This window comes from Chanodichthys erythropterus, chromosome 1, assembly GCF_024489055.1.
Source record: "Chanodichthys erythropterus isolate Z2021 chromosome 1, ASM2448905v1, whole genome shotgun sequence".
NCBI classification, from domain to species: domain Eukaryota; kingdom Metazoa; phylum Chordata; class Actinopteri; order Cypriniformes; family Xenocyprididae; genus Chanodichthys; species Chanodichthys erythropterus.
Window position 1 is genome coordinate 25,052,004 of NC_090221.1, and position 25,984 is coordinate 25,077,987.

The 25,984-nt window shown below is 37.8% G+C and overlaps 1 protein-coding gene across 1 annotated transcript in view; it reads right to left on the reverse strand.

The window, feature by feature from the left end:
- Positions 1-25,984, reverse strand: part of il1rapl2 (interleukin 1 receptor accessory protein-like 2) — a 347,852-nt gene that overhangs the window by 18,023 nt on the left and 303,845 nt on the right. Inside the window, exons 7-10 of the mRNA XM_067402543.1 lie at positions 15,924-16,069; positions 10,146-10,151; positions 6,110-6,250; positions 3,639-3,836 (exon numbers count right to left, since the gene is read on the reverse strand). Coding sequence (XP_067258644.1) covers positions 3,639-3,836; positions 6,110-6,250; positions 10,146-10,151; positions 15,924-16,069 — 491 coding nt within the window. The remainder of the gene's footprint in view (positions 1-3,638; positions 3,837-6,109; positions 6,251-10,145; positions 10,152-15,923; positions 16,070-25,984) is intronic.

The following is a 25,984-nucleotide window of genomic DNA, read 5'->3' on the forward strand; positions in this document are numbered from 1 at the left end:
CCAGAGCAGCCCCAGCCTGAGCCCGCTGCCGTCCCAGAGCAGCCCCAGCCTGAGCACGCTGCCGTCCCAGAGCAGCCCCAGCCTGAGCACGCTGCCGTCCCAGAGCAGCCCCAGCCTGAGCACGCTGCCGTCCCAGAGCAGCCCCAGCCTGAGCACGCGGCCGTCCCAGAGCAGCCCCAGCCTGAGCACGCGGCCGTCCCAGAGCAGCCCCAGCCTGAGCACGCGGCCGTCCCAGAGCAGCCCCAGCCTGAGCACGCGGCCGTCCCAGAGCAGCCCCAGCCTGAGCACGCGGCCGTCCCAGAGCAGCCCCAGCCTGAGCACGCGGCCGTCCCAGAGCAGCCCCAGCCTGAGCACGCGGCCGTCCCAGAGCAGCCCCAGCCTGAGCACGCGGCCGTCCCAGAGCAGCCCCAGCCTGAGCACGCGGCCGTCCCAGAGCAGCCCCAGCCTGAGCACGCGGCCGTCCCAGAGCAGCCCCAGCCTGAGCACGCGGCCGTCCCAGAGCAGCCCCAGCCTGAGCACGCGGCCGTCCCAGAGCAGCCCCAGCCTGAGCACGCGGCCGTCCCAGAGCAGCCCCAGCCTGAGCACGCGGCCGTCCCAGAGCAGCCCCAGCCGGAGCACGTTGCCGTCCCTGAGCAGCCCCAGTCCGAACACGTTGCCGTCCCAGAGCAGTTCCAGTCCGATCCCGCTGCCGTCCCTGAGTCCTCCGCTCTCCCTGATTGGGCCACGGAGGCCGTCACCGAGCTGTCCGCTCTCCCTGATACGGCCACGGAGGCCGTCACCGAGCTGGCCGCTCTCCCTGATACGGCCACGGAGGCTGTCACCAAGCTGCTCGTTCTCCCTGATACGGCCACGAAGCACCCTTGGCCAGCCCTGTTGCCGCCATCCAGATCTTCTGTCCTGCCGCCGTCATCCAAACCTTCTGCCCTGCCGCCGTCCAAGCCTTCTGCCCTGCCGCCACCGCCCAGAACTTCTGTCCTGCCGCTGTCATCCAAGCCTTATGCCCTGCCGCCGCCACCCAGGCTTTCTGCCCTGTCGCCACTGCCCAGGCCGTTTGAACCGTTGGAACCAGCCTGGTCAGTTCCTCCGGCACCACCCTGGCAATCAGCCAGGACTCAAGACCCGCTGGAACCAGCCTGGCCAGTTCCTCCAGCGCCACCCTGGCAATCAGCCAGAATTCCAGACCCTCTGGAACCTGCCTGGTCAGTTCCTCCAGCGCCACCCTGGTATTCAGCCAGGACTCCAGAACCGCTGGAACCAGCCTGGTCAGTTCCTCCAGCGCCACCCTGGTATTCAGCCAGGACTCCAGAACCGCTGGAACCAGCCTGGTCAGTTCCTCCAGCGCCACCCTGGCTCTCAGCCAGGACTCCAGAACCGCTGGAACCAGCCTGGTCAGTTCCTCCAGCGCCACCCTGGCTCTCAGCCAGGACTCCAGAACCGCTGGAACCAGCCTGGTCAGTTCCTCCAGCACCGCCCAGGCTATCTGTGGGGCACCCTGGATCTGACCCGCCATCCCTCCCCCTGATCCTCCTCCTGTCCACCACCCTCCTGAGCTGTGTTTTTGTTTTGGCTGGTGGAGCGTCTGGTAGCCGCTCCTTTGAGGGGGGGTAATGTCACGATCTGTAGTGTGAGTGCCCTATCTGCCACTTGAGGGCACTCCATCCTGGACTCTTTCACCCATTGACTACACTACCCATAACGCACTGCCGGACTCATTATCCCTTTATCACTTCATTACCACCAGCTGTCATGTATCACTTAATTAGTGTCTGTCTATTTATACCCTGTCTGTTTCTGTTCACTTCCTGGAGTTTTCAGTTCACATTCCCCGGTCTGTGTTGTTTCCTGTTCCCGTGTTTTGTTTTTGTTTTTGTTGGACTGATCCCTGGCTTTTGACCCATGCTTGTTGTGGGCTACGATTTTGGATTTCCCTAATAAATTACCTGCAATTGGATCTGTCTCTCGTCTCCGTGTTTGCAACCGTGACAGAATGAAGTCAAATCTGATAGTTCTCAGAAAATGAAGTGTAACTTAGTGAATACTAATCACAAAAAAATTAGACTTATGTCTAAAGAAACGTTGAAATGTCAGGTTTTAAATTGTGTAAGTCAAATTGAGACTTATTTTGAGCTCTTTATTTTGAACTCTCGAAGTTCACCAGATTAATGAATTTATCTTTAAAATGTACAAAATTTTCTTCTGGGGGGCATGCCCCCAGACCACCATAGGGTGTGTGTCCCCTCCACTTTTCAAACCAAAGTTACACCCTTGCATGTTCCTCACATATTATTGTAGCCTAGTCTGTGCTGAATAGTGTAATGACACTTTTTCCATTAATATGTTTATGAACAACTAAAAAAAGCACAAATGTCAGGGCATGTCAAAACTTCTCCAGGGCCCCGAAAACCGTCAGACCCCAGAGGGTTAAATAAAACGTATATATAGGGAACAATTCAGACAGTATAAATATGCTTTCCATTGGAGCGAATGAAGTCTGGTTTCATGTTGTGTCACGCGAACCACCACAGCGCAAGCACAGTTTGCTCTGGACCAGACATGATAGCACAGAGTGCAGTCGGTGCATACCAAACGTATCGACCCATTTGAATTCTGTACAGAATGTTACATTTTAAATGATATGGAGGAGATTAGGAGGAGAAACAGTTGGATTAAGAGGAAACTGATTACCGAGCTCAACGGCTGAGCTATGATGAAAGGAAACTAATTTTAAAAAATGGGAGGAGCTGCTCTATATGTCCTACCCTGTCTTCCTGTTTCCTGTTCAATTTGAATAATGATGTGCGTTTCAAGGCATTTCAGTGGTCCTTTAAAAGTGTTTCCAGGCAAAAAATATCTATGTCCCCGCCTCGTTTGAGTCCTGGATGAGACCGGCAGCCTTTCTATGTTCTCCTGGTGTTAGCGTGGGTTTCCACCTGGTCAACAAAATCTGTTTCGCCTTTATCAGACTGTGCTGTAATTTTCATTCATAGCATAGCTCTCTGGAAAATTAAATTTTATTGGTCTCTCACTTTATCCTGTAGTCAAATATTTCTGAACAATGCATGTCATCTTGGTCAACAGTGTACAACTGACCGCTCATCAATAATCTTGATCACTCAAGTGTCACTTCATAGTTTCGAGATATTGCACATTATTCTGCAGTTTCTTCTTGCTGTGTTAAAGTGTTTCAACTCTTCATATTGTTAACAAGCAACTCTTCATCATCAGCTCGTTTCACAATACTCTGTTTTCTGCAAATGTCATAATTCTCTGTGCATGTAGACTAATCACAAACTCAGGATTTGAGCTGACAGAAGTTTATAATGAGTGGTTGGACATGGTCGGTTTTGTCAAAGCAAAACCAATCCTGGTATCCTGAGTTTGTTCTACTCACTTTGTGGTACAGGCCACAGGACACCTATCAGTGTTTATTTTGTGACATTATCCCTTACACATCTTTCCAGTACCATAGAATTGATTAGATGACAAATGTAGAGCTGCAGTTACAAGGCAGAAACACTTGCATAATGCTATGTGTATGTCTCCAGCAGGCTGGTGCGCAAGGCTGTGTCAGTCGTGTGCCAAATTAAATTTTAATTGCACTAATTTGCACTCATGAATTGAAAGGGAAAGGATGAAACAATGTGAAAACAGGGTGTTGTTCTTACTGCTGCTGGGTATGAGGTCCCGGTGTGGAATGAAGAGTTTATATCCGTAATGTTTCTCCATAACGTCAGGTAAGATCTCCAGAGCAAACAATTCCTCCTCGCTCATCTCTAGCTCCACTGATTCCAAGTCCACTTTGGTGTAAGAGAGGTAGGCGTCATATTCCTTGGTGTCTGAAAGGAACAGATAAGTTGTACACTGAAAAAAAAAACGTAATTACTTAAAAAATATTCTAATTTGTTATGGCAAAATTAATGAGTTTTTCCCAAATTAAAACCTTAAATTCTGATTTAATATACATCTAAAATATTTCTTAAAATATACAATAAATATATATACAAAAACATTCATATAAAGTAAAAACAAAAAAAAAAAAACTACTTAAAATTGTTTGCTTTATTTATATATTTATTTATTTATTTATTTATTCATTCATTCAATCAACCTATGGGGACAAACTGAACAAAACTATAAAAATAAATTTTATGTATTTAATCTGTTTATTAACCAATGTCTTTGCTTGTGACCTGTGATGATCCAATTCAACCATACCAATAAGCAAAAATGACTTTAGATAAACAACACATTTGTGTTTAATTTTTATTTATTTATTTATTATGCTGAAGTAAAAATGCACAGCTGAAAGGTCTGTTTGAGCTGCGCCCTCTACTGTAGAGGCATAAATTTGCATTTCCTTCAGCCTGAGGCTTATTCATTTCATTTTTGGTGTGAAAGAGCGTTTACATTTGGTAGATATAGAACTTTTTTTTTTTATAAAAAAATCAAGCAAGCTCAGACCAGATGAGAGAAAGTGTTGCAAAAATGAACTGTAATGTACAGTACACTTGAATGTATTTTTTAAAAGATGGTAAATTTAATTTGTAGTATGAATATTATATATATATATATATTGGTAGAAATCTCGTTCCAGGACCAGGGCCCTTAGGGAAGACCCTTATGGGCCCACTGAACACCGAACACACCCCTTCTCAATCTGTATCAATCAAATGTATTTTGAGTTAAAAAAAAAAAAAAAAAAAAAAAAAAAAATGTCAACATGTGGAGGGTCTATAAGGGTCCCTAAGGGCCCCGGTCCTGGAATGAGATTTCTACTGGACCTCCCACCACCCACAACTGACCCCTCACTCATCACCCCGGAATTTGCAGTAATGAATTGACCAGTACAGGGAGCCCAGTTTACCTTGAAACACCATTCATTGTCAATACTGTGGATAATCCTTTTTTATTCCCAAAAACAGGCACCATGTACTGGGAGATACAACTCATAAAAACCAAACTACATTATATATTTTAAAAATTCCTTTGGATATGTTTTACTTAAGTCCAGGTGATATATAAAGTGACATGAATTATTCAGAGCATCAATCTTTTCATCATATTATACATGAAATATTATTGTTATTAAATGGTCAGTTCATGCCAATTTTTAGCTATTTTACATTTTTGGAAAATTGATGATCTTATTTGTATGACCTGCTCTCACTCAATGAAGGGTTAGATTTAAGAGTGCAGCTTCAAGTTTAATGAATTGCAATGTACAAATTCGTATGAAATTGAAAAACAAAACAAAACAACAACAACAACAACAATAAAAAAAACATTGGTTTGGATTTCAAACATTTTTAATGTGTTTTGATAAAAGAATTGTATTTTGCTTAGGCAGTACTTATGTCAAAAAAACAAAAACAAACAAACAAAAAACAACAAAAAACAAAAAACAGTTGCAACATTACATGTTTTATACATATATACTTGTCCTGTTTTCTTATTTCCATTTCCATATTACAATAAACTGTACACTACATGGCCAAAAACGTGGACACAACATCATATAGGCCTACCCACAATCATAAAAAGCAAGTACATAATCATGTACAATGACTGGTTCCATTGCAAGACACTGAGCATTAATCACTCCTCCCTTTGCTCCCACTGTTCGGTGAATGGTGAAATGTTGGAACATGGACAGAAATGCTCTATATGCTCTGCACTGTCTGAATGTTTCATTATAGGTCAAATGACATAATTGCATTTCACTCCATCAGAAGCACTCCTGTGGCCCTGGACCTGTTGGTTTGTCTGTTTAGTAACTGTGCCATTGGATACATTTAATTTTGTAAAATGACTGAATTGTTTTACTTGTGTTGTAAGAACTTCGTGGTTTAGTTTCTGTGAGTAAGGGTAAGCTGCTATGAAGAATTATTCTGTTTTCACTTCCAGCTAATTGTATAGCTAACTGTTTGTTACATGTATTTTAGGCATGTTTGTAGGGAGAGAGAGACATTATTTAGCTAATCAGCTAATCCAGGACAGCTGTTGTGTTCAGGACAATCAATCAATGCAGAAGAAAAAAATTATTATTATTATTATTAGTAGTAGTAGTAGTAGTAGTAGTAGTAATACAATTATTACTATAATTACATACCATCATCTGCCTCATCGCTGCCAAAGTGTCGCCGGTAGCACAGCATGATCTCCACATTATAGCACTTATAGATGGCTGTGAAGATCCCCAATAACAGCATGATGGCACCCAGACCACCAACCAACTCCAACCTGTACATGTCTACATAAGAACAGAAACACACATTCATCACATCTTCACTGTCCACAGTAATGTACAGCAAGACATTGAAAAAAAAATGAAATCAATCTTCTTTATGTCTACACATTTAAAAATCAACAAATGTGACAAAAAAAGACACATTTCCCAACTGATAATTGGTCATAATATGCAAACAATATGTCATTTCCATCACATCTCACCACAAAATCATCAGTAATTTGTAGCCAAGGTCATAGCAGCTGTCTACAAGTCGACTTGAGCCAAATGAGTAATCCTCTGACATGATGTATGGCATAAGATGTAGGAGTATTGTAAGCTTAGATGTCTCTTGTGGTTCAAAAAAATAGGGCTGTGCAACAAATTTAACGTCCTCTTCTCTTATATCGAAATCCTCCGACATTTCTCTTAAGCCACAAATCGACTTGCGCATTCTGTGCACGGTCATCCACCGGAAGTAGCTATTTGAATTTATAAAGTTTTAAATATGGATATTTTTCTTACAAAAACAAGTCGATTCAGTTCAGAAGGACTCTATTAACCCCCTGGAGTCGTATGGATAACTTTTTTTATGGATGGATGCATTATTTTTGGTTTCTAAACGTGGCCCCCCATTCACAACCATTACAAACCTTAGAGGACTAATGATATTTTTAAATATATCTCCAATTGTGTTCGTCCTAGGATGGCTTGAGGGTGATTAAATCATGGGATAATTTTCATTTTTGAGTGAACTATCCCTTTATCCCTTTCATAAGCCCAAACCAGCAGCAATATGTGAAATGCACTGCAGAAAAAAAAAAAGGATGAAAAAAGATAACAGCACAAGTGGAGTTTATGTCAGTGCCCGAAACTTAATTTAAGTTATGCTTATTATTAACTACAGCCATAGTACAGTATGGTAGCCGAGAGAGCTCAACGCACTGCAACTGTAGAATTAAGAAGTAAATTAAAAGTAAAAGTGTAAAGGACCATTTAAATTACTGTTATTTATTTTCTTGATGCAAAAGCAAGCATGAATTGGGTTATGAAATATTGATGTTTGTGTAATTTATTAATATGATGAACTTTGTATTTAAATGTCTATTGCTGTACCTCGTGTGTGTGTGTGATCCAAAAACTCGTTAGCATTTGCATTGAAATTGTCCTTCTCAGACGCCATAGTGATCAGGTGGTCTAATGAGCATAATAAGATGGCGGGTGGACATGCATGTTAGACGCTGACTATTAGACGCTGATTGTCTGTTAGAGCCTATACTTTTAACACGGATTTTATACTTAACATCATTGGAATTATCATAAGGATTATCATATTTGGTTTGCACTCCTTGGAGAACGTAGCGAGGTATGTTGATTAATGAATGTATCAATGAAAGTTCGTTGTAACGTAATATTTGTGATGCTTATCTGATGTTTATTTGAACATGAATTGTTTTTTTTGTTTTTTTTTGTTTTATATATAGTTTTCACGGTGCTGTGGGGTGCTGTGATTCGTTGCATGGTATACGGAATAAAGATGCTGTTTGAATACATCGCGTTGTCATGCATGGTGAATTAAAGAAACGTCACACATCAGTTGAGGCTCTCGGATCCAAGGGGTTGTTACAGTGAAAACTCGACGCTACATCGAGATCGTCTGCTGCACTACAAGCTTGTCTTCGAACTGTTGCGAATCGCCGTTGATTGCTCCATATTTTCAGGCAAGACCATAGACTGATAAGCTAAGCAGTGACTACAGACACTGTGTGAGATACTCTAATGAACATGAAGTAAATCGTCGTATGACGAATTGAATTGTTATTGTGATATCCTGCTTTGGTTCAATTATAGGCTCAAATATTTAAAATGAAGTGTTGTCAAATGCTATGATTATTCATGAAATGTTAAATGTTTTATTTCATGTTTAAATTGTTCATAATCTAGTTGAAGTCCCCCTGAATAGGTCATCTAAAGGGTGTTGGCATTCCATTTTTAATTTTAGAAGTTGAAGTATAAGTTTGAAGCTGATTAAGCTCAAATAATTTATAAGTAAGACACAATGTCTTTGTTGGGAGAAAGGGAAAATTAACTAGTGGAGAAACCTCAAGTTTTGTAGAAGAATCTCTTATGGCAAAGATTGATGAAAGGCTCAAAACTATGCAAAAAAATCGCTCTAGTTCACGTGAATGACAGCTCACAGAGAAAGGTAAACAGACGCGTGAAGAGGAAGGTAGAAAACATTTAAAAGCATTCTTGAGAGCTTATGAATCCTGGAAGAAGGTGGCAAAAGCAGCCAGGACAAGACTTAAGGGATTCTGTGTGAAAGATGACCTTGATAATATAAATCAAACAATTCAAGGCGGATATGATCATGTAAATCAAGCTTATTAAGTTCTCCAGCATAACTCTCTTAATACCTTAGATATTGTGCAAAAAATGGATGCTTGTAATACTCTAACTACAGAAATATGTGATCTTGTCTGTAAACGATTTGAAGTTGGGTTAGACCAAGGGACTTTTAAGGAAGAAGTTGAAAAGCAAAGAGTGCGAATGATTTTAAGTAAAGATGAATATAAATCTATTTTTGGCAATACAAATACAGAAAGCATCATGTCCGAAAAATCAGATAACCTGTCAGTTATTAGTTCTAAAGCCTCTACTAAAGCCTCTAGCAAGAGAATAGATGCAGAAGCAGAATTGGCAGCTAAATTAGAACAAGCAAAGTCTATGCAGGAGATACAAGCCCAGACTGCTAAACTCAGTAAACTTGAAAGTGAACAGAAACTTCATGAGTCAAAGATGATGGCAGAAATGAAACAAAGGCAAGCTGAAATTGAGCTGAAGTTAGAAGAGGAAAGAACAAAGTCAAGAGTGATGCAAGTGGATATGGACGTTATGGTGGCTGCAGCTCGGGTCCGAACGTATAATCAAATCGAAGATAATGTAAGGAGAGAACCTAATGCAGCTACTTGCGCTGTTGGAACTTCAGATGTAAATTTCAATGGACATACAACAGTGGCATTACCCCAATGGCATATGACATCTCAGAATTTACCAGCTAACTTAGCTGAAGCAATTGCAAGCTCATTAAGTTTAAATCGTCTGCCTGTTCCTGAACCAACTGTGTTTGCTGGTGATCCATTGAAGTTTGTAGATTTTAAGATGTCATTCACAGCATTGATTGACAGGAAACCTATCCCTGTAAGTGAGAAGATGCTGTATTTGAAGAGCTATCTTGCAGGAGAAGCACGTAAATCCGTGGAGGGATTCTTTTATAGGAGTTCTGAGGATGCATATGAGGGAGCCTGGTCAGTTTTAAAGGACAGGTATGGAAATCCATTTGTCTTGCAGAAAGCCTATCGAGATAAGCTTATGAAATGGCCTAAGATTGGTCCAAATGATTCTTGGGCACTTAGAGATTTTGCAGACTTTTTAAAGGGCTGTGCAGAGGCCATGCCCCATGTTAAAGGACTGGCCATTTTAAATGACAGTGAGGAAAATCATAAGCTTTTGAAAAAATTACCCGATTGGGCTGTACGCAAATGGAGTAGAATTGTCATAGAGGAACTTGACACATCTGGAGAATATCCAACTTTTGAACGTTTTGCTAAGTTTGTACAGAAGGAAGCCCGCATAGCTTGTAATCCCACCACTGCTTCTCTTTTGGTAAACTCTGGACCATCAGATGAGAAGTTGCCTAAAAGAGCAAAGGCCTTTAGTACTAGTGCTCAAAGAAAACGCCATACATCTAAGACTGTAGACAGTCTCTTTGTTCCTAAGCCAAAGCTTCCATGTGTTGTTTGCAAAGAAGAGCTTCACGGCGTTGCAAAATGTTCAGTCTTTGCTTCTAAGCCAATGGAAGATAAAAGGACATTTATACATCAATATCATCTGTGTTTTGGATGTTTACGGAAAGGACATTTTACTAAAGATTGTAGAACACGACACATTTGTGGAACGTGTGGCCGACGTCATCCAACTTGTTTACATGAGGAGAGAGAGAGGAGGTTTGGGGAAGAAGTAAATCGAGTTTCTACCTCCTCAGAAGGAGAAACTGGTCAGGAAGTTCATAGAGTTTTGTCTCATGCACTAATTCGTAATGCTTCTGCCACCTCTAGTATTGTACCAGTCTTTTTGTCATCTGTAAATGAGCCCCAGAAGGAAATGCTTACATATGCTCTCCTTGATACGCAAAGTGATTCGAGCTTTGTTTTGGAAGATCTTGTTCAAAAGCTGAATGTACATACTCAACCTTTGCAATTGAAGCTAAGTACACTGACTGCCACAGACACAATAATAGCTAGCCAAAGTGTGCGTGGGCTGCGAGTCCGAGGTTTTCATTTTGAAAAACACATAATGCTGCAGCAAACATATACACGTGACTTCATTCCTGTTGACATGTCTTGTATTCCTACTGGAGCTACAGCCTTGCAGTGGCCTCATCTTAAACATCTTGTAAATAAACTGCCATCACTTCAAGATTGTGATGTAGGACTGCTAATCGGATATAATTGTCCTTCAGCTTTGGCTCCTCTTGAAGTTGTTATAGGTGGTGAGAATGAGCCATTCGCACAAAAGACTGAGTTGGGATGGAGTATAATAGGAGCAGCAAATCCTCATCTGGATAGGCAAGGAGGTCAAAGATTTGTGCACAGAGTTGCAGTAAGAGAAATGCCAGTTCCATCAGCTGCGGATATACTGAGAGTTCTGGAGTCAGACTTCAGTGAAAGGAGCTCTGAAGGTAAATTTGTCTCTCAAGAGGATGTGCGTTTTACAGAGCTCCTTAGAGAGGGCATTTGTCAGAAGGAGAATGGTCATCTTGAAATACCTCTCCCATTTAAAAACTGTAGTCCTCCCACTTTACCAAATAATAAGAAGTTGGCCATCATTTGCTTGCAGCATTTGAAGAGGAAGTTAAAGACAAACCGCCAGTTTTATGATCATTATAAGGACTTCATGGAGGAGGTGATCAAAAATGGTGATGCGGAGTTAGCCCCAGAAGCATCTGCGGGAGATATTGTATGGTACATCCCTCATCATGGGGTGTATCATCCAAAGAAACCTGGCAAGTTAAGAGTTGTCTTTGATTGTTCAGCTAAATTCCGTGGCATCTCCTTGAATGACACCTTACTCAAAGGACCGGATCTGATCAATTCACTGGTGGGAGTTCTCTGTCGTTTCAGAAAAGAATCAGTGGCCATCATATGCGATATTAAAAGGATATTCCATCAGTTTCTAGTTAAGCCAGACCATCGGAGCTATTTGAGGTTTCTATGGTGGGAGCATGGAGATCTTGACCAGGAGCCTAAAGAGTATCAGATGATGGTCCATCTATTTGGTGCTGCCTCTTCTCCGGGCTGTGCTAATTTCGGCCTTAAATATCTTGCACAGTTATACAAGACGTGTTATACTAATGCAGCTTCATTTGTGGAAAACAACTTTTATGTTGATGATGGGCTCGTGAGTGTTCCTACGATCAAAGAAGCATCTGAATTGATAGTTGAAGCACAACAGCTATGTAAAAGAGGAGGCTTACGTCTTCATAAGTTCAATTCAAATGAGAGTGAAGCTCTTTGCTGTGTAAATCCAACCGAAAGAGCAACAAGTGTAGAACATCTTGATCTTAATCCAGATTCAGCCCTTGTGGAATTTGCCCTGGGCATTCATTGGCAAATCAAAAGTGACAGCTTCAGTTTCAACATAAACTTGAAAGATAAGCCCGACACACGCCGTGGCATCCTGTCAGTCATAGCTTCTTTGTATGATCCCTTGGGGTTTGCTGCTCCATTCATTTTAAATGGAAAGTTTATTCTGCAGGAGTTGTGCCGCAGAAGCATTGATTGGGATGACTTGCTTCCTGAAGATTTGTACCCACGGTGGGAGGAATGGAAGATGGGTCTTCAAAGATTGAGGGAAGTCTCAATTCCACGGTGCTATCATCCACAAGATTTTGGCAAGGTTGTGAGAACAGAATTGCACCACTTTTCAGACGCCAGCAGTATAGGATATGGTGCGTGTTCTTACCTGAGATTTAAGAACGAAGAGAACAGAGTCCACTGTAGTCTCATCATGGCTAAGGCTAGAGTTGCTCCATCTAAAGTCACAAGTATTCCTCGTCTGGAACTTTCAGCTGCTGTGACAGCAGTCAGATTGAGTGTTCTGCTGAAGTCAGAGCTTCATACTACGATTGATGAAGAGTTCTTTTGGACTGATTCTCAAGTTGTTCTTGCATATATCAATAATGAAGCACGACGGTTTCATGTGTTCGTCGCGAACAGAGTTCAGCTGATAAGAGAAAACACCAATCTGAACCAGTGGCGTTATGTTGATACAACAAAAAATCCTGCCGATTATGCCTCTAGGGGATTTTGTGCTTCTGATATCTTGTCAACAAACTGGCTGTCAGGTCCTGAATTCTTGTGGAAGGAAGAAATTTCTGAGGAATACATTCCAACTATTGACTTATTGGTTGGTGATCCAGAGGTTAAAGCTGCTAAAGTTCTTGTTACAAGAAGTAATGACTGTGCAGAAATGCTTGATCGTTTGTCAAGGTTTTCATCTTGGACAACACTTCTTAAAGTAGTTGCAAGAATTAAGAGATTGGGGTCTAAAAGTAAGAGTCCGGATGTTGTGACAGCCAAAGAGCGCGAGAGTGCTGCCAAGGCAGTAATAAAGCTTGTCCAACAGCTGGCATTCAGTCGAGAGATAAAGGTGCTTCAAGCCAAAGAAAGTCTACCTCATTCTAATCCTCTTTTCACTCTTGATCCAGTTTTGAAAGAGGGTATACTTTGTGTTGGTGGACGACTCAAGTATTCTTCTCTCAGTGAAGAATTTAAGCACCCGTTCATTCTGCTGAAGGATAGTCATATCACTCAACTTATTTTTACTACATTACCATTCTCAAATATGTCATCAAGGTAAGAGCCAAACTCAGATGGAGCTCAGAGCAAATGGCTTTTGGATTATTGGCTGTGGCAAGTTGGTTGCTAAGTTGATAAACAGCTGTGTGCAATGCAGAAGAGTGAGGCGTCCAGTTGAAAAACAGCGTATGGCGGAGCTTCCTAAAGAGCGAGTTGAAGCATCCGCTCCATTTACGTATTGTGGAATGGATTGTTTCGGACCGTTTATTGGTAAAAGGAATCGTAAAGAGTACAAGAAGTACGGTCTGATATTCACTTGTTTTTATTCCCGAGCTGTCCACCTTGAAATGCTGGAAGATCTTTCCACAGACTATTTTATTAATGCCTTGCGGTGCTTTATTAGCCCAAGAGGAGCTGTGTGTCAACCCTATTGCGATCAAGGCAGAAACTTCATCGGAGCCAGAAATTAGTTAAAGGAAGCATTAAAACAATGTACTGATCATGCTTTGCAGACATTCTTGGCTGAGAAGCAATGTGAGTTTGTCTTTAATTCTCCATCAGCAAGTCATGCTTGCGGTGTTTGGGAGCGCCAGATACGTACGAAGACATCCGAAATGTATTGAATGTTATTTTGGCTCAAAGCATGGGAAGACTTGATGATGCCTCTCTCAGAACACTCTTGTATGAAGCCATGTCCATTGTTAACAGCCGTCCTTTAACAGTTGATGGAATAAATGATCCTAATTCCCTTGAGCCTTTAACACCTAATCATCTGATTCAAATGAAGTCAAAGACTGCTCTTCCGCCTCCAGGGAAATTTGTAAGAGAGGACGTGTATGGTACCAAGCGTTGGCGCCGTATTCAATATCTGATTGAACAATTCTGGAGTCGGTGGAAGAGAGAGTATCTGTTAAACATATCCATGCGGCAAAAGTGGCACAGGATACGGCGTAATCTCAAGGTGGATGATGTAGTAATGATAAAGGAAGATTTCCTTCCGAGAAATCAGTGGCAGCTGGGACGAATACTGGAAACAACTGTGGACCGTGATGAATTAGTGCGAAGAGTAAAAGTGCGAGTTAGTGAACGGAGATTATTGGGAAAGCATGATTCTCAATTTAAATTCTCAGTTATTGAAAGACCAGTTCAAAAGTTGGTGCTTCTGCTTGAAAGTGAAAGATGCATGCAGTAGAAAATTACTAACAAACACATTTGAGTATGTTTAACCTAATCATGTTAATGTAATTTTACACTTATTTGCATATGGTTGATTATTAATGGCCCTTAAGATTTGAAATCATGTATGTATTAAATGAGGTTGTCTTTATCGTGGCATGATTGGTGGGAGTGTAAAGGACCATTTAAATTACTGTTATTTATTTTCTTGATGCAAAAGCAAGCATGAATTGGGTTATGAAATATTGATGTTTGTGTAATTTATTAATATGATGAACTTTGTATTTAAATGTCTATTGCTGTACCTCGTGTGTGTGTGTGTGATCCAAAAACTCATTAGCATTTGCATTGAAATTGTCCTTCTCAGACGCCATAGTGATCAGGTGGTCTAATGAGCATAATAAGATGGCGGGTGGACATGCATGTTAGACGCTGACTATTAGACGCTGATTGTCTGTTTGAGCCTATACTTTTAACACGGATTTTATACTTTACATCATTGGAATTGAATTGGACATGACGAAAGGATTATCATATTTGGTTTGCACTCCTTGGAGAGCGTAGCGAGGTATGTTGATTAATGAATGTATCAATGAAAGTTCGTTGTAACGTAATATTTGTGATGCTTATCTGATGTGTTTATTTGAACATGAATTGTTTTTTTTTATTTTGTTTTATATATAGTTTTCACGGTGCTGTGGGGTGCTGTGATTCGTTGCATGGTATACGGAATAAAGATGCTGTTTGAATACATCGCGTTGTCATGCATGGTGAATTAAAAGAAACGTCACACATCAGTTGAGGCTCTCGGATCCAAGGGGTTGTTACAAAAAGTAAATTAAGAAAACATCATCAGTTTGACAGCACAAAAGCACTGCTAAAAATTATAACAATGCAACCAAATACACGTGCAACGTGTACAAATAGCACAGACAAATGTTTCAAGGGGACCCCAAAAAGTGACGAACCTGGCTGAGACATGCTTATTGTTCAATGTCTACTCGTCACATCAGTGGTGTTGACGATGACCTGAAAGTTGATTTTTTTTTATTTTAACATCCTCATTAAATGTGTGTTGTCAACCAAGCGTCAAGTGGACGCTAAGAAGAAGCACGCCATACTGCTTTCTTCTTCTTTTGCTTAATGACGATTTACATAGTGCATATGGCCACCTACGGGGCAGTTGTGTAATAATTTTTAATCAGATAATTTAATCTTTAATCATTTTTTTATTACTTTGAACAAGGTTTATATTATTTGTTTGATGCAAATTATAAATTAAAAAAGAATGATTGAACTAAAAAAAAACTGTTAAGTGCTACCTTTTGAGTGCAGATCCACGATGTGCGAGATGAGAATTAAAAAAAAAAAAGAAGAAGAAGAAAAAAGAAAAAAAAAGGAATTAGAGTAAAATAAACATTGCTACCTGCTGAGGAGCTGGTTATGTTCAAAAAATATGTTGCTATGGCTACTTACCCTAAAAGTTACCTCAGGTTTTAGAACCAGAACTTGAGATTATCCGCTTACTCTGAGTAAAATTACCCAGGTAAGTCGCATAACCTGCTTTCTGGAATATCCCCCAGATCTACTGCTGTCTCTATGGCTGAACTGAAAACATGCGAACATCTATGGGCCATATGGAATTCTTCCAAATGATTTACCTCTCTTCTGCAGGATGGCACTTCCACTGCCACGGCCAATGTGGTTCTCCACATTACAGGTGTAGTTGCCCATGTCCATCTCATCCACAGCATCAAAAATCAAAGAGAGCTCCACCTCCTTCTCCCCCAGAAACTCTCGCACCACCCTGTACAAACACACATGGCACCCTTGTTCACATTAGCATACTTTCATGCTATATTATTCTTTTCTTTATTTGTGGGTATACATATACATATATATATATATATATATATATATATATATATATATATATATATATATATATATATATATATATATATATATATATCCCCAAATCAAGAAAAGTTGGGACATTTTGTAAAACACAATTAATTTGGATGGCTGCAACACAATCTTTTGAAAAGATTACAGAATATCCAAGTTAAACGGATTTGAAATGGTCCACAATAGGAAGGTGAACTGGTATTATGTCAGGGTATCGTATTTGGGTATAAAAGGAACATCCACCAAAGACTGTTTTGCAAGCAAAGATTGGTCATCATGGCTCACCACTTTGTGCCAAACTTCATGAGAGAATTGTCAAACAATTCACAAAATCTCATTTCTCAATGCAAGATTGCAAAGTACTTAGGTCTTTCACCATCTACCATATAATACTGCAAAAAGATTCAGGGAATCCAGAGAAATTGGTTAGGGAGTACTTTGGAAAACCGTTGTCATTTAAAGTCAGCCACTGCATCAAGAAATGCAACTTGAATCTCTGTTAAACAAGGAGAAAGCTTTGGACCATCTCAGATAGTCCAAAAGACAGTGGAAATGTATGCTGAGGTCAGATGTGTCCACGTTTCAGTGTGATTTTTGAAACACTGGACATCGAATTTTCAGTCCCAAAGACGAAAATTCGATTTGGATATATCTCCAAATCAAGAAAAGTTGGGACATTACAAATATGTGTTAACAAAGTGTAAACGCGATCTAAATTAATCTAGGAGAAATATCATGGCTTTAATGAATATCCTGAACAAACACGGCCCCCATAGGAAAACTTCATACCTGTTGATCAGTTTTACATTTCTTTAAACACGCTGCCTCACAATGTTTTAAGATCCTCTAGGATGAATTGGTCTCTTGCTCTCATATTTGGATTATCTCTCATCTGAACGTGTGGCAAAACAACAGTGGGACTCAAGTGACTTATTTTTTTAAAATAGCTTCTTTTCTTTTCCAGGTAAGAAAGAAACACAGATTTTGGAACAGATTTGCGGTGAACTACCGCTTCCAAATGTATAGAATTAAATAGAAATGAAAAGAGGCAAAGCATTCATATCACATGAATCCTATTACAACATTTCCACCATGCTTTATGTTCCTACAAATGAGAGATGTCAAGCAAACCAAATCAAAAAAAAGAAAAACTTTATAATAAAATATTTTATAATCATTTACAAACTGATATTGTATACTCAAGTATTGATAAACTTGTATATAAGGATAGGACTGAAACAGTACCAATGCCATCCTTTAAAATGCCATCCTTTCAAAACTTAAGCCTATACTGAAGATAAAATAAATCCAAAGAAATAATAAATTATTCTCCAAAGCTCCTTGTCAATTGTGACATTATGCAGCCTCAAGACCTGGGCTGGGTTTCCCAATAACGATGTATCTTAGCTCTTAAGAGCGCTTTCTAAGTGCGAGGTTACGAACGCTCGCTGCAATTCCACGTGCGTTTCCCAAAAATGCCCTTAACATGAACGCGCGAGAACGCGCTCTATGTGCTACTTAAGAGTCGCTGTCCGTTTCTCAAGTGCTGAATATTACCTTATAAAATCGTATCCTTTAACGTTTAACCTAATAATCGTCACCTGATGTGGTTTAAAATAAATAAATAAATAAAGATACCTTTCAAAAAGATTAAATTAATGTTCTTCTGGAGGAGGTAGAGCTAAACAAAGATGTAATTTTCAGACAATTTCTTTAAGCTATATATATATATATATATATATATATATATATATATATATATATATATATATATATATATATATATATATATATATATATATGTATGTGAAGACTTCAGATGCAAAAGCCTATAAGTGCCGTCTGAAATGTTCTTCTAAAATTAGCATTTTTATCAAGCTTGTATGTTTAGGTTCAGTAATTTCACTTTAATGGCAATTAATAGGTCATTTTCTTTTCCATTAATGTGAAATAACTGAACATAAACATAGGCCTACAAGCTTGATAAAACTGTTCATTTTATAAGAAAATTTCAGATGGCACTTAGAGGCTTTTGCATCTGAAGTCTTCATATATATACACACACAGTCAAACCACAATTTATTCAGACACCTTGAACATTTCATTCATTATTACAGATTATTCACTATAGTTTTTTTTTTTTTTTTTTTTTTTTTTAATGGTAGTAAAATATGACAAGATCTCAAAGAACACTTTAGCAAAACATGGTCAGTTCAAAGTGTCTGAATAATTTTTGGTTCCAAATTTGTATCAATTTTACTGGTAGTCCACTGTATGAAGAATTTTTGGGCATAATATGTCACAGTTTACTTTATTTTGTCATTCTCACTTACATAAATTAACTATAGTGTCTATATTTAACTTAAATTAATTATAGTTATATATATATATATATATATATATATATATATATATATATATATATATATATATATATATATATATGTATGTATATGTGTGTGTGTGTGTGTGTGTGTGTGTGTGTCTGTGTGTGTGTGAAATCAATCAAACTGTGATTCAGTGTTTTTGAAGTTAATATCTAAACTTGTTTATGTTTTAAAATTTAGTTTATAGTTGAAAAAAGTCAGTCACTTCAGAAACATTTGGAAGAACTCCTATAGTATTTCATAGAGCTTTAGGCCATGGGTGGTAGGCCTATATAAAGCCTATATAAAGGGTATATAGGGTGACAGTAGTACAAATTATGTACTTCATCTAGCCAATTTCTACAGGTGTACAGACAATTTTTTTATTGCAGACATTTATGACATCATGTGTATTTTTATTTTTTTATTTTCTTCCGTTTTCTTTTCATATTAAACAACAAAGAGGATTTAAGAGGAATACAGTCAAAACCTTAGCTATGTTATACACATTGCACTTGAATAAAGGTGTAATCTGCCGGTTGTCCTGTAGGTGACCTCATAACTCTGTCTTCTTACGATGCACTTAGGGCTTAACGATTACTCCTGAGCATTCGTAGATCTACGATCATTTTCAAGTGCAACTTAAGTTACGATGCTTTTGGGAAACAGACCTTAATATTAAGATCACTCGTACGATCGTTTTTACGATCAACTTAGGCTTACGATGCTTTTGGGAAACGCAGCCCTGGTTGTTTTCCTGATTAGAATTCTTTATACTTCATATGTGAAACATGAAGAAATCTTCACTATAAATAAGGATCCTACATCTCTATCTGTAACTGACAAGCATCAGCTGAAATGAGAGAGTACTTCATAAAGATCAAACAGATGTCAAAGGAAGATCAAAAGAGATAACAGTTGATAATGGCTCAAACAGATGAAACAGCTCTTGATGATGCGCTCAAAGGAATTATGTTGTAGATCATTGAAACAAGGTTGCTCATTATAACAGATATTCTACCATTTTTCCGAAAATCGAGTCAAAATCTCGTTTTTCCGTTTTTTTTTTTTTTTTTTTTTTTAACAAACGAAAAAACGGGAAACGACCGTTTTCTCGTTTCTGCGTATTTGGAACGAGAAAACGGTAAATTGGAAAACAAACCAGGGTAGCGTTTCCCAAAAGCATCGTAAGCCTAAGTTGATCGTAGCTCCATTGGTTTCAATGGAGCTACGATCAACTTAAGATTACGATGCTTTTGGGAAACGCTGCCCAGGTCCGTGTACGTTTTGATAGTTTGTTTTCCAATTTGAAATGAAATACGCAGAAACGAGAAAACAGTCGTTTCCCGTTTTTTCGTTTGTTAAAAAAAACAGAAAAACGAGATTTTGACTCGATTTTCGTTTTTTCGGGTCACGGATAGAAAACGGAAACACGACTTCAAAACTCGTTTTCCACATGTGGGCGGTCATTACACGCCCCTTTCAGCCGATTTGGTCAATCAAATCTGAGCCAATGGCGTCATCTTCAGTTCGTTCAACAAAATAACAGTCCTCTGCCGCTATATCAGTAAATATCATAAATCGGCTTTCTTCTGTGCAACCTAACGCGTATTTCACAGAAATATTAATTTCAGAAATGTTCAGCACACAGACTGTTATAATGCTGTTTGTAGTAATATGCATAGTGAAACTGCCCACGCAGAGGAACGGATGAAAAGCACAGATTAAAAAAAAAAAAAAAAAACTACAGTTTTTATTTTATTCTATTTTGAATAAATAGAATAAATCACAATAAATAAGTAGTGTAAGCAATTTTGAAAAATGATAACCCTTTGGTTAAAAGATTGAGGGAATATGTAAAGATCAAACATTAAAGATCAAAATTACAGCTACATAGCTATTTTAGTTATGACAAAAATAATATATAAATATTAAGCCAAAACGAATTAATTTAAAGCTGAACTGAAACTGAAATTTGACACAAATCCAAATGTTTCAATATTCACGATTTGGAGGCTAAACTATATTTATTTATTATTTAAACGCTTTTAGCCTACACAAACTACTTAAAATGAGCAGTATAACTTTTTATATATTTGGTTGAATGTATGTTATTTTGACAGTTAACAGGTTGTGATGTCAAGTTACTAAAACTGATGTTGTGTGTGCGTGAGGCGCCGACACGTTCACTTGAATTTTCTTATAAAAGCGGAAACAACTTAAAATACTCAGACATTTATGATCAAATAGGATATGTAGCCTAACACCATTCGAATCTGTGAAGGGTTAAATAGGCCTATTATTTTTGTACACTCACAATAAAAACAAAACACTGCTCGTAAAATAAACAAAGAAATGTTCTTCCGTCTCGGTTTCCTTTCTGTGAACTTCACAAAAATGAACCGACACTCATATTGTCGCATTTTTTCCCCTTTCATTTTGGTAATATGATAATTACTTAAGTGAAATAAATTTCGCGCATAGACATAGGCTATTTATTCCTTTTATACTATAATTGAATCCTTTGTTATCCATTCACAGAAGCGCTGCAGGTGCGTGATGATGAGGAATCCTCATGTTCTGTTGTTTATTCTGCTATTTGTTTATGTAAGGCTAAAACTAAACCCCTGGGATTTGTTTAATGATTCACAGACATTTATCAAATTTCGTTTAATTCTAATTTAATATATAAATATAAATATATAAAATCTGCATGGCCATTTATTTGGAAAACTAAAAAGCCCCCCGATGGTGCACAGTAAAAAACGTTGGGTTATTTTATTAACCCAACCGTTGGGTTACACATATTGGGTCATTAGGTTGGGTTATTTACCAAAAATGTTGGGTCATTTTTAAAATCGTTGGGTTATTTTTATTAATAACCCATCTGTTGGGTTAAATGCGGATCCCGTGACGGTTCAAATTTTAACGGTCCATGGACAGTCAACGGAAAGAAGCTGCTGCAGCCTGATTATGAAGTTAAGCATGTCGTTTTCGTATATAAAACTTTTATAACATTAGGTATTGTGTAGTGAAACATTGTATATTCTAAAACTGAATTTTATATTTTTACTAAGGAAGATCGTTAGGTCTCAGTAATCACTATCCAATATTACGCATGTTTTACGGTTTTCGTGATAATCTTTCATGACAACTAAATTTGAGCTTCAGACTTAAAAAAAGTACTTTTTTTGTAGGAGGTCTTTTAGAAATGCGGAACGAAAGTGCCGTTTGAGCCGTGCCGCGCCGCGCCGCACGGACCGTTTATCAGCTCGGCCTACGCAGCGCGAGCTCGGTCCTCGATCCTCGATCATACAGCACCACAACAGGGCTGTTTGAATTAGCTAAAATCTAAGATACTGTAAGATTAAAAAGCGCAATATTCCCAACAGCTTCTATGCAAAAGCTGGAAAAACATTGTGCAACCAATGAACGATTAGTTCATGAGTAGTTATCGATAAATCCCATACGGTAAAAAAATATATTTTCAAATATATTTTTAAATATATTTCAAAATATACAAAAATTGGCCAAAAAATATATTCGCTATAAATATATTTTCACATATAAATATATTTTCTAAAAATATATTTTTTGGCCATTTTTTGTATATTTTTAAAAAATATATTTTCAAATATATTTATATAAATATATTTTCCTAAAATGTATTTTTTGGCCATTTTTTGTATATTTTTTAAAAATATATTTTACAAAAGCATTTAAAAATATATTTTGCCCTACATATATTTCAACCCAAGAAAATACATTCACATGTCACATTTGAAAAACTTTTATTTGTTGTCTATAACACATGAACATTTGAATAATAATCAGCAAGGAACATACTTTACAATGTTCAAAAAATTACAATATTCAAACAAATATAACTTTTTTGCTTTCAAGAAGTCTCAGTTTCCCCACGTCAAATCCTCAAAGCCTCTTTGGACACATTTGGAAATCTCTTCTTGACTGTGAGACAAAAATCAGTTATTTTTTTAACTTTATGTTTCTAGTAAATTTTCCTTTCACTAAGTATTGACTTACCATATATATGGCTGCCATGGTTTCCTCATCAAGGGCACTTCTTCTCTGTCTCTACCACTGTACTCCTACAAAAGACAAAACACAATAACTGAACATCAGTACAGGTACAGAGGGCATGCACTTTGTCTTCTAACTAGTTTTGGATTTCCTGATATTTTTGTTTACATTGGAACTAAAACAATTACAGGTATACTGGATTTTAAAGATATTTAATGGGCATAGTTTTAGACAGTACAGTAAAGAAACTGATGATTGAGGAGAGGTCGAATTAGCCTTTCTTTACACTTCTGCATTGCATTTTCACTTTTACAAATGAAGGGATAGTGGAATATCACAAAGTCACTCAGTTAAGCTAACTTAACAAAGGGATACTTACCCTCATGCTGTTCCAGTTGATTATGACATTCTCTTTTTCTGTGGAATACAAACAGAGATATTTAGAAAAATAATCCATCTCTGTGTGTTCACGCAAGAAGGTCAAAAACCAAAGTGAACATGACGGTAATCCACATGACCTCAGTTGATTAATCAACTTCTTCTGAAGTGAAACAATAGGTGTGTTTTTGGAAAAATACTGTTATGTTAAATTTGTTACATTACAGATTTGCCAACTGTCCAATATGGGCTCAAAGTCAACATGTTGTAATTTGTGATGTGTTTTAAAGCTTGAGGAATCATTTGGATGTACAGACTTTAAAATATTAGTATTTTTCTAACACACACCTAGTGTTTCACTTCAACTAGGGTCATGTTGACTATTTCATGTTTATTACTGTGAAGCTGTTTTGTATAAAGTGCCACAGAAATGAAGATGACTTGACTATGAACATTATCCTGTACCTGTGACTTGTGGTTCTCCAGCACAATCGTTGGGCTGGTGGGGCGGACAGCAAGTGGACAAGCGTCTTGACAGATGGGTTTTGACCCGCACCTGTTCCAGACAGAAACAGATATTAACACAAGTGCAGAGAACATATCAATTCATAAATTACACAAATAAAATAATATAATTTGCTTAACAGTGCTTAATTAAAAAGTGTCTCATCATTCTCACCTTGTTGCTGTTGCACAAACCGTCTCTGCTTCTGCTACTGAAAATAAAAAGTAGATTTTTTTTTACAGTAATGAATGACACATGTAAACCTGTAAGTCGTGACAAATAAGCATCTTCTGTTACAAGCAACTTACTGAATCACTGGCTCAACTGGATAATCGAAAACAGCTTGTCATTCAGCAGAAAGTGAATAAAAATTATATTATAGTAAGGCTATATTAATAATAATAATAATAATAATAGTAGAAAAATTGAGCGTATGAAATGCCATTAATGCCAAACCAGCATATGCCTGAACTTTAATAACGAGCAAATAACGTGTGCCTAATTAACAAGTTTAGTAAAACATTAAATTTAGCAAAAGAAAAAAAAAAAAAAAAAAAACTTACATTACAGGCTCCACTATCAGTGACAGGAGCATCATAGATCGACAACAGCAGGCAGCACGGTCTCCCAAACACTCTACAGCTGAAATTTAAAAAAAATATTAAACATTTTTTGTGTGTAACGTTAGTTTTCACTAGTGTCCAAATTAAAAACAACTAACTTTAAAACGGAAATCTGAAAATATCAAATGCGTCTCATGTGAGCAAATAAACAAACGGGGCATTAATTTGACAAATAAAGTAAAAAAAAAAACCTTGACAATAAAACATTATACATTCAAAGTAGCAATAAACATTACATATGTGAAAAATGACGACTAAAAATAAAGTTATAACGTTAGCTCTTACCTTTTACTCCGAGAACTCCCGGTTGACTGACGACCGTTACAGTTCAAAATGACGCGCATGCGCAGTACTCCAGAAGTCCGTGAGCGCTGCTAGTGGTTTCCCATTCAAATTACGTCACAGATGACATCGTACATCTAGCGATTTTATTAATCTATTTATTTGTATTTGATGTAGATCTAAACGCTATATTACAGCTGACAATAAATTACAATTAAATTCATAAATAAATGAATTAATTAATAAGTAATAGACTAAAACACACATTTGTGAGGTGCCATGATCACTATCTGTATTTTTTGGGAAGATATGTGAACAAAGTGTCAATGTGGAAAATATGTGGAAATTCATGTTTTTCTGTAAGTGTTTATAATTCTTCAAACATAATGGATAGTTTTGTTCACAAGGCTTTCTTCCACGCACATTTGCATTGTCGACTGTAAGATTGGAAATGTATTTTCTTGCGCCCTGAAATATATTTTTATATATAAATATATTTTTCCTGCCCCTGAAATACATGTTTAAATATATTTTAAGTATATGAAGGTTGAAACAAAATATATTTTCAGTTTCAAAAATATATTTCATTGAACTTCACTGTTTGTTACATATATTTACCATATATTTAAAATATATTTTGGCCAGATAAAATATATTTTTTTACCGTAACCTACTGTTTATTATATTTACTGTAGTAACACTAAATGCTAATCTGGTAGGGTGTTTAAAATGCAATTTACCAAAAAGTGTCCCACTTAACCTGACTTCACCCTATTTGCAGAAATGTGGTATATTAATAATGCATGTTCTATATAGTAATGCATGTAAATGTATGACAGGGGTATCTGAAGCATCTTTGTACTATTATTTCTTATGAAGCTAACGTTATGTTAGTTCTTGCATTTGTGTTGTACTAAATGTGTTTATACTTGTGTTTTAGACAAATGGAATAATTTGTGAAGCAAAGACTACAACAACCTGCTATTTATGGAAACATTTGAAGGTAATTATTTAAATAAGTGACACATTTTTTAAAATACTGTCAATATTTAATTTTTCTGTTTTATACACAGAGCAAGAAGTGGATGAAAGTTTTATGCTGCTGGATGACAGTGGTTCTCAACTGGTCCTAGATTATCCCCAGCAATACACATTTTTGATGTCTTCTTTATCTGACACCCTTTTACGGCCTTGGAGTCTCTCTGTTAACAAGCTGGTAAGTTAAATCAGGATTAGAAAGACAAAATGTGCAGTGCTAGAGCTACTACAGAACCAGGTTGTTTGGGAAACACTGGGGTACAGTTTATTACTCTTTTTTTGTTTTTTTTTTTCTCAGTAGTCTTCCTTCATTTTAATACATTATGTTTTAATTTAAACAGAATCCAAGTTGTTTAATGACTGACAACGATTTAGTATCAAAAGAACGCAAGAAGTCCTCACAGCCAAGCTAATGTGTTCATTAGACGTACAACACCTCAACAAACTGCATGAATTTGATCCTTTGGAACAAAAACTATTGAAGAAATGGAATGCTGAGTATAATGATGTTCAGAATAGTGGAGTGTTGTTTTATTTTGGGAAAAAATGTATTGACCATGTCATGCTTGTGAAATTTGTCG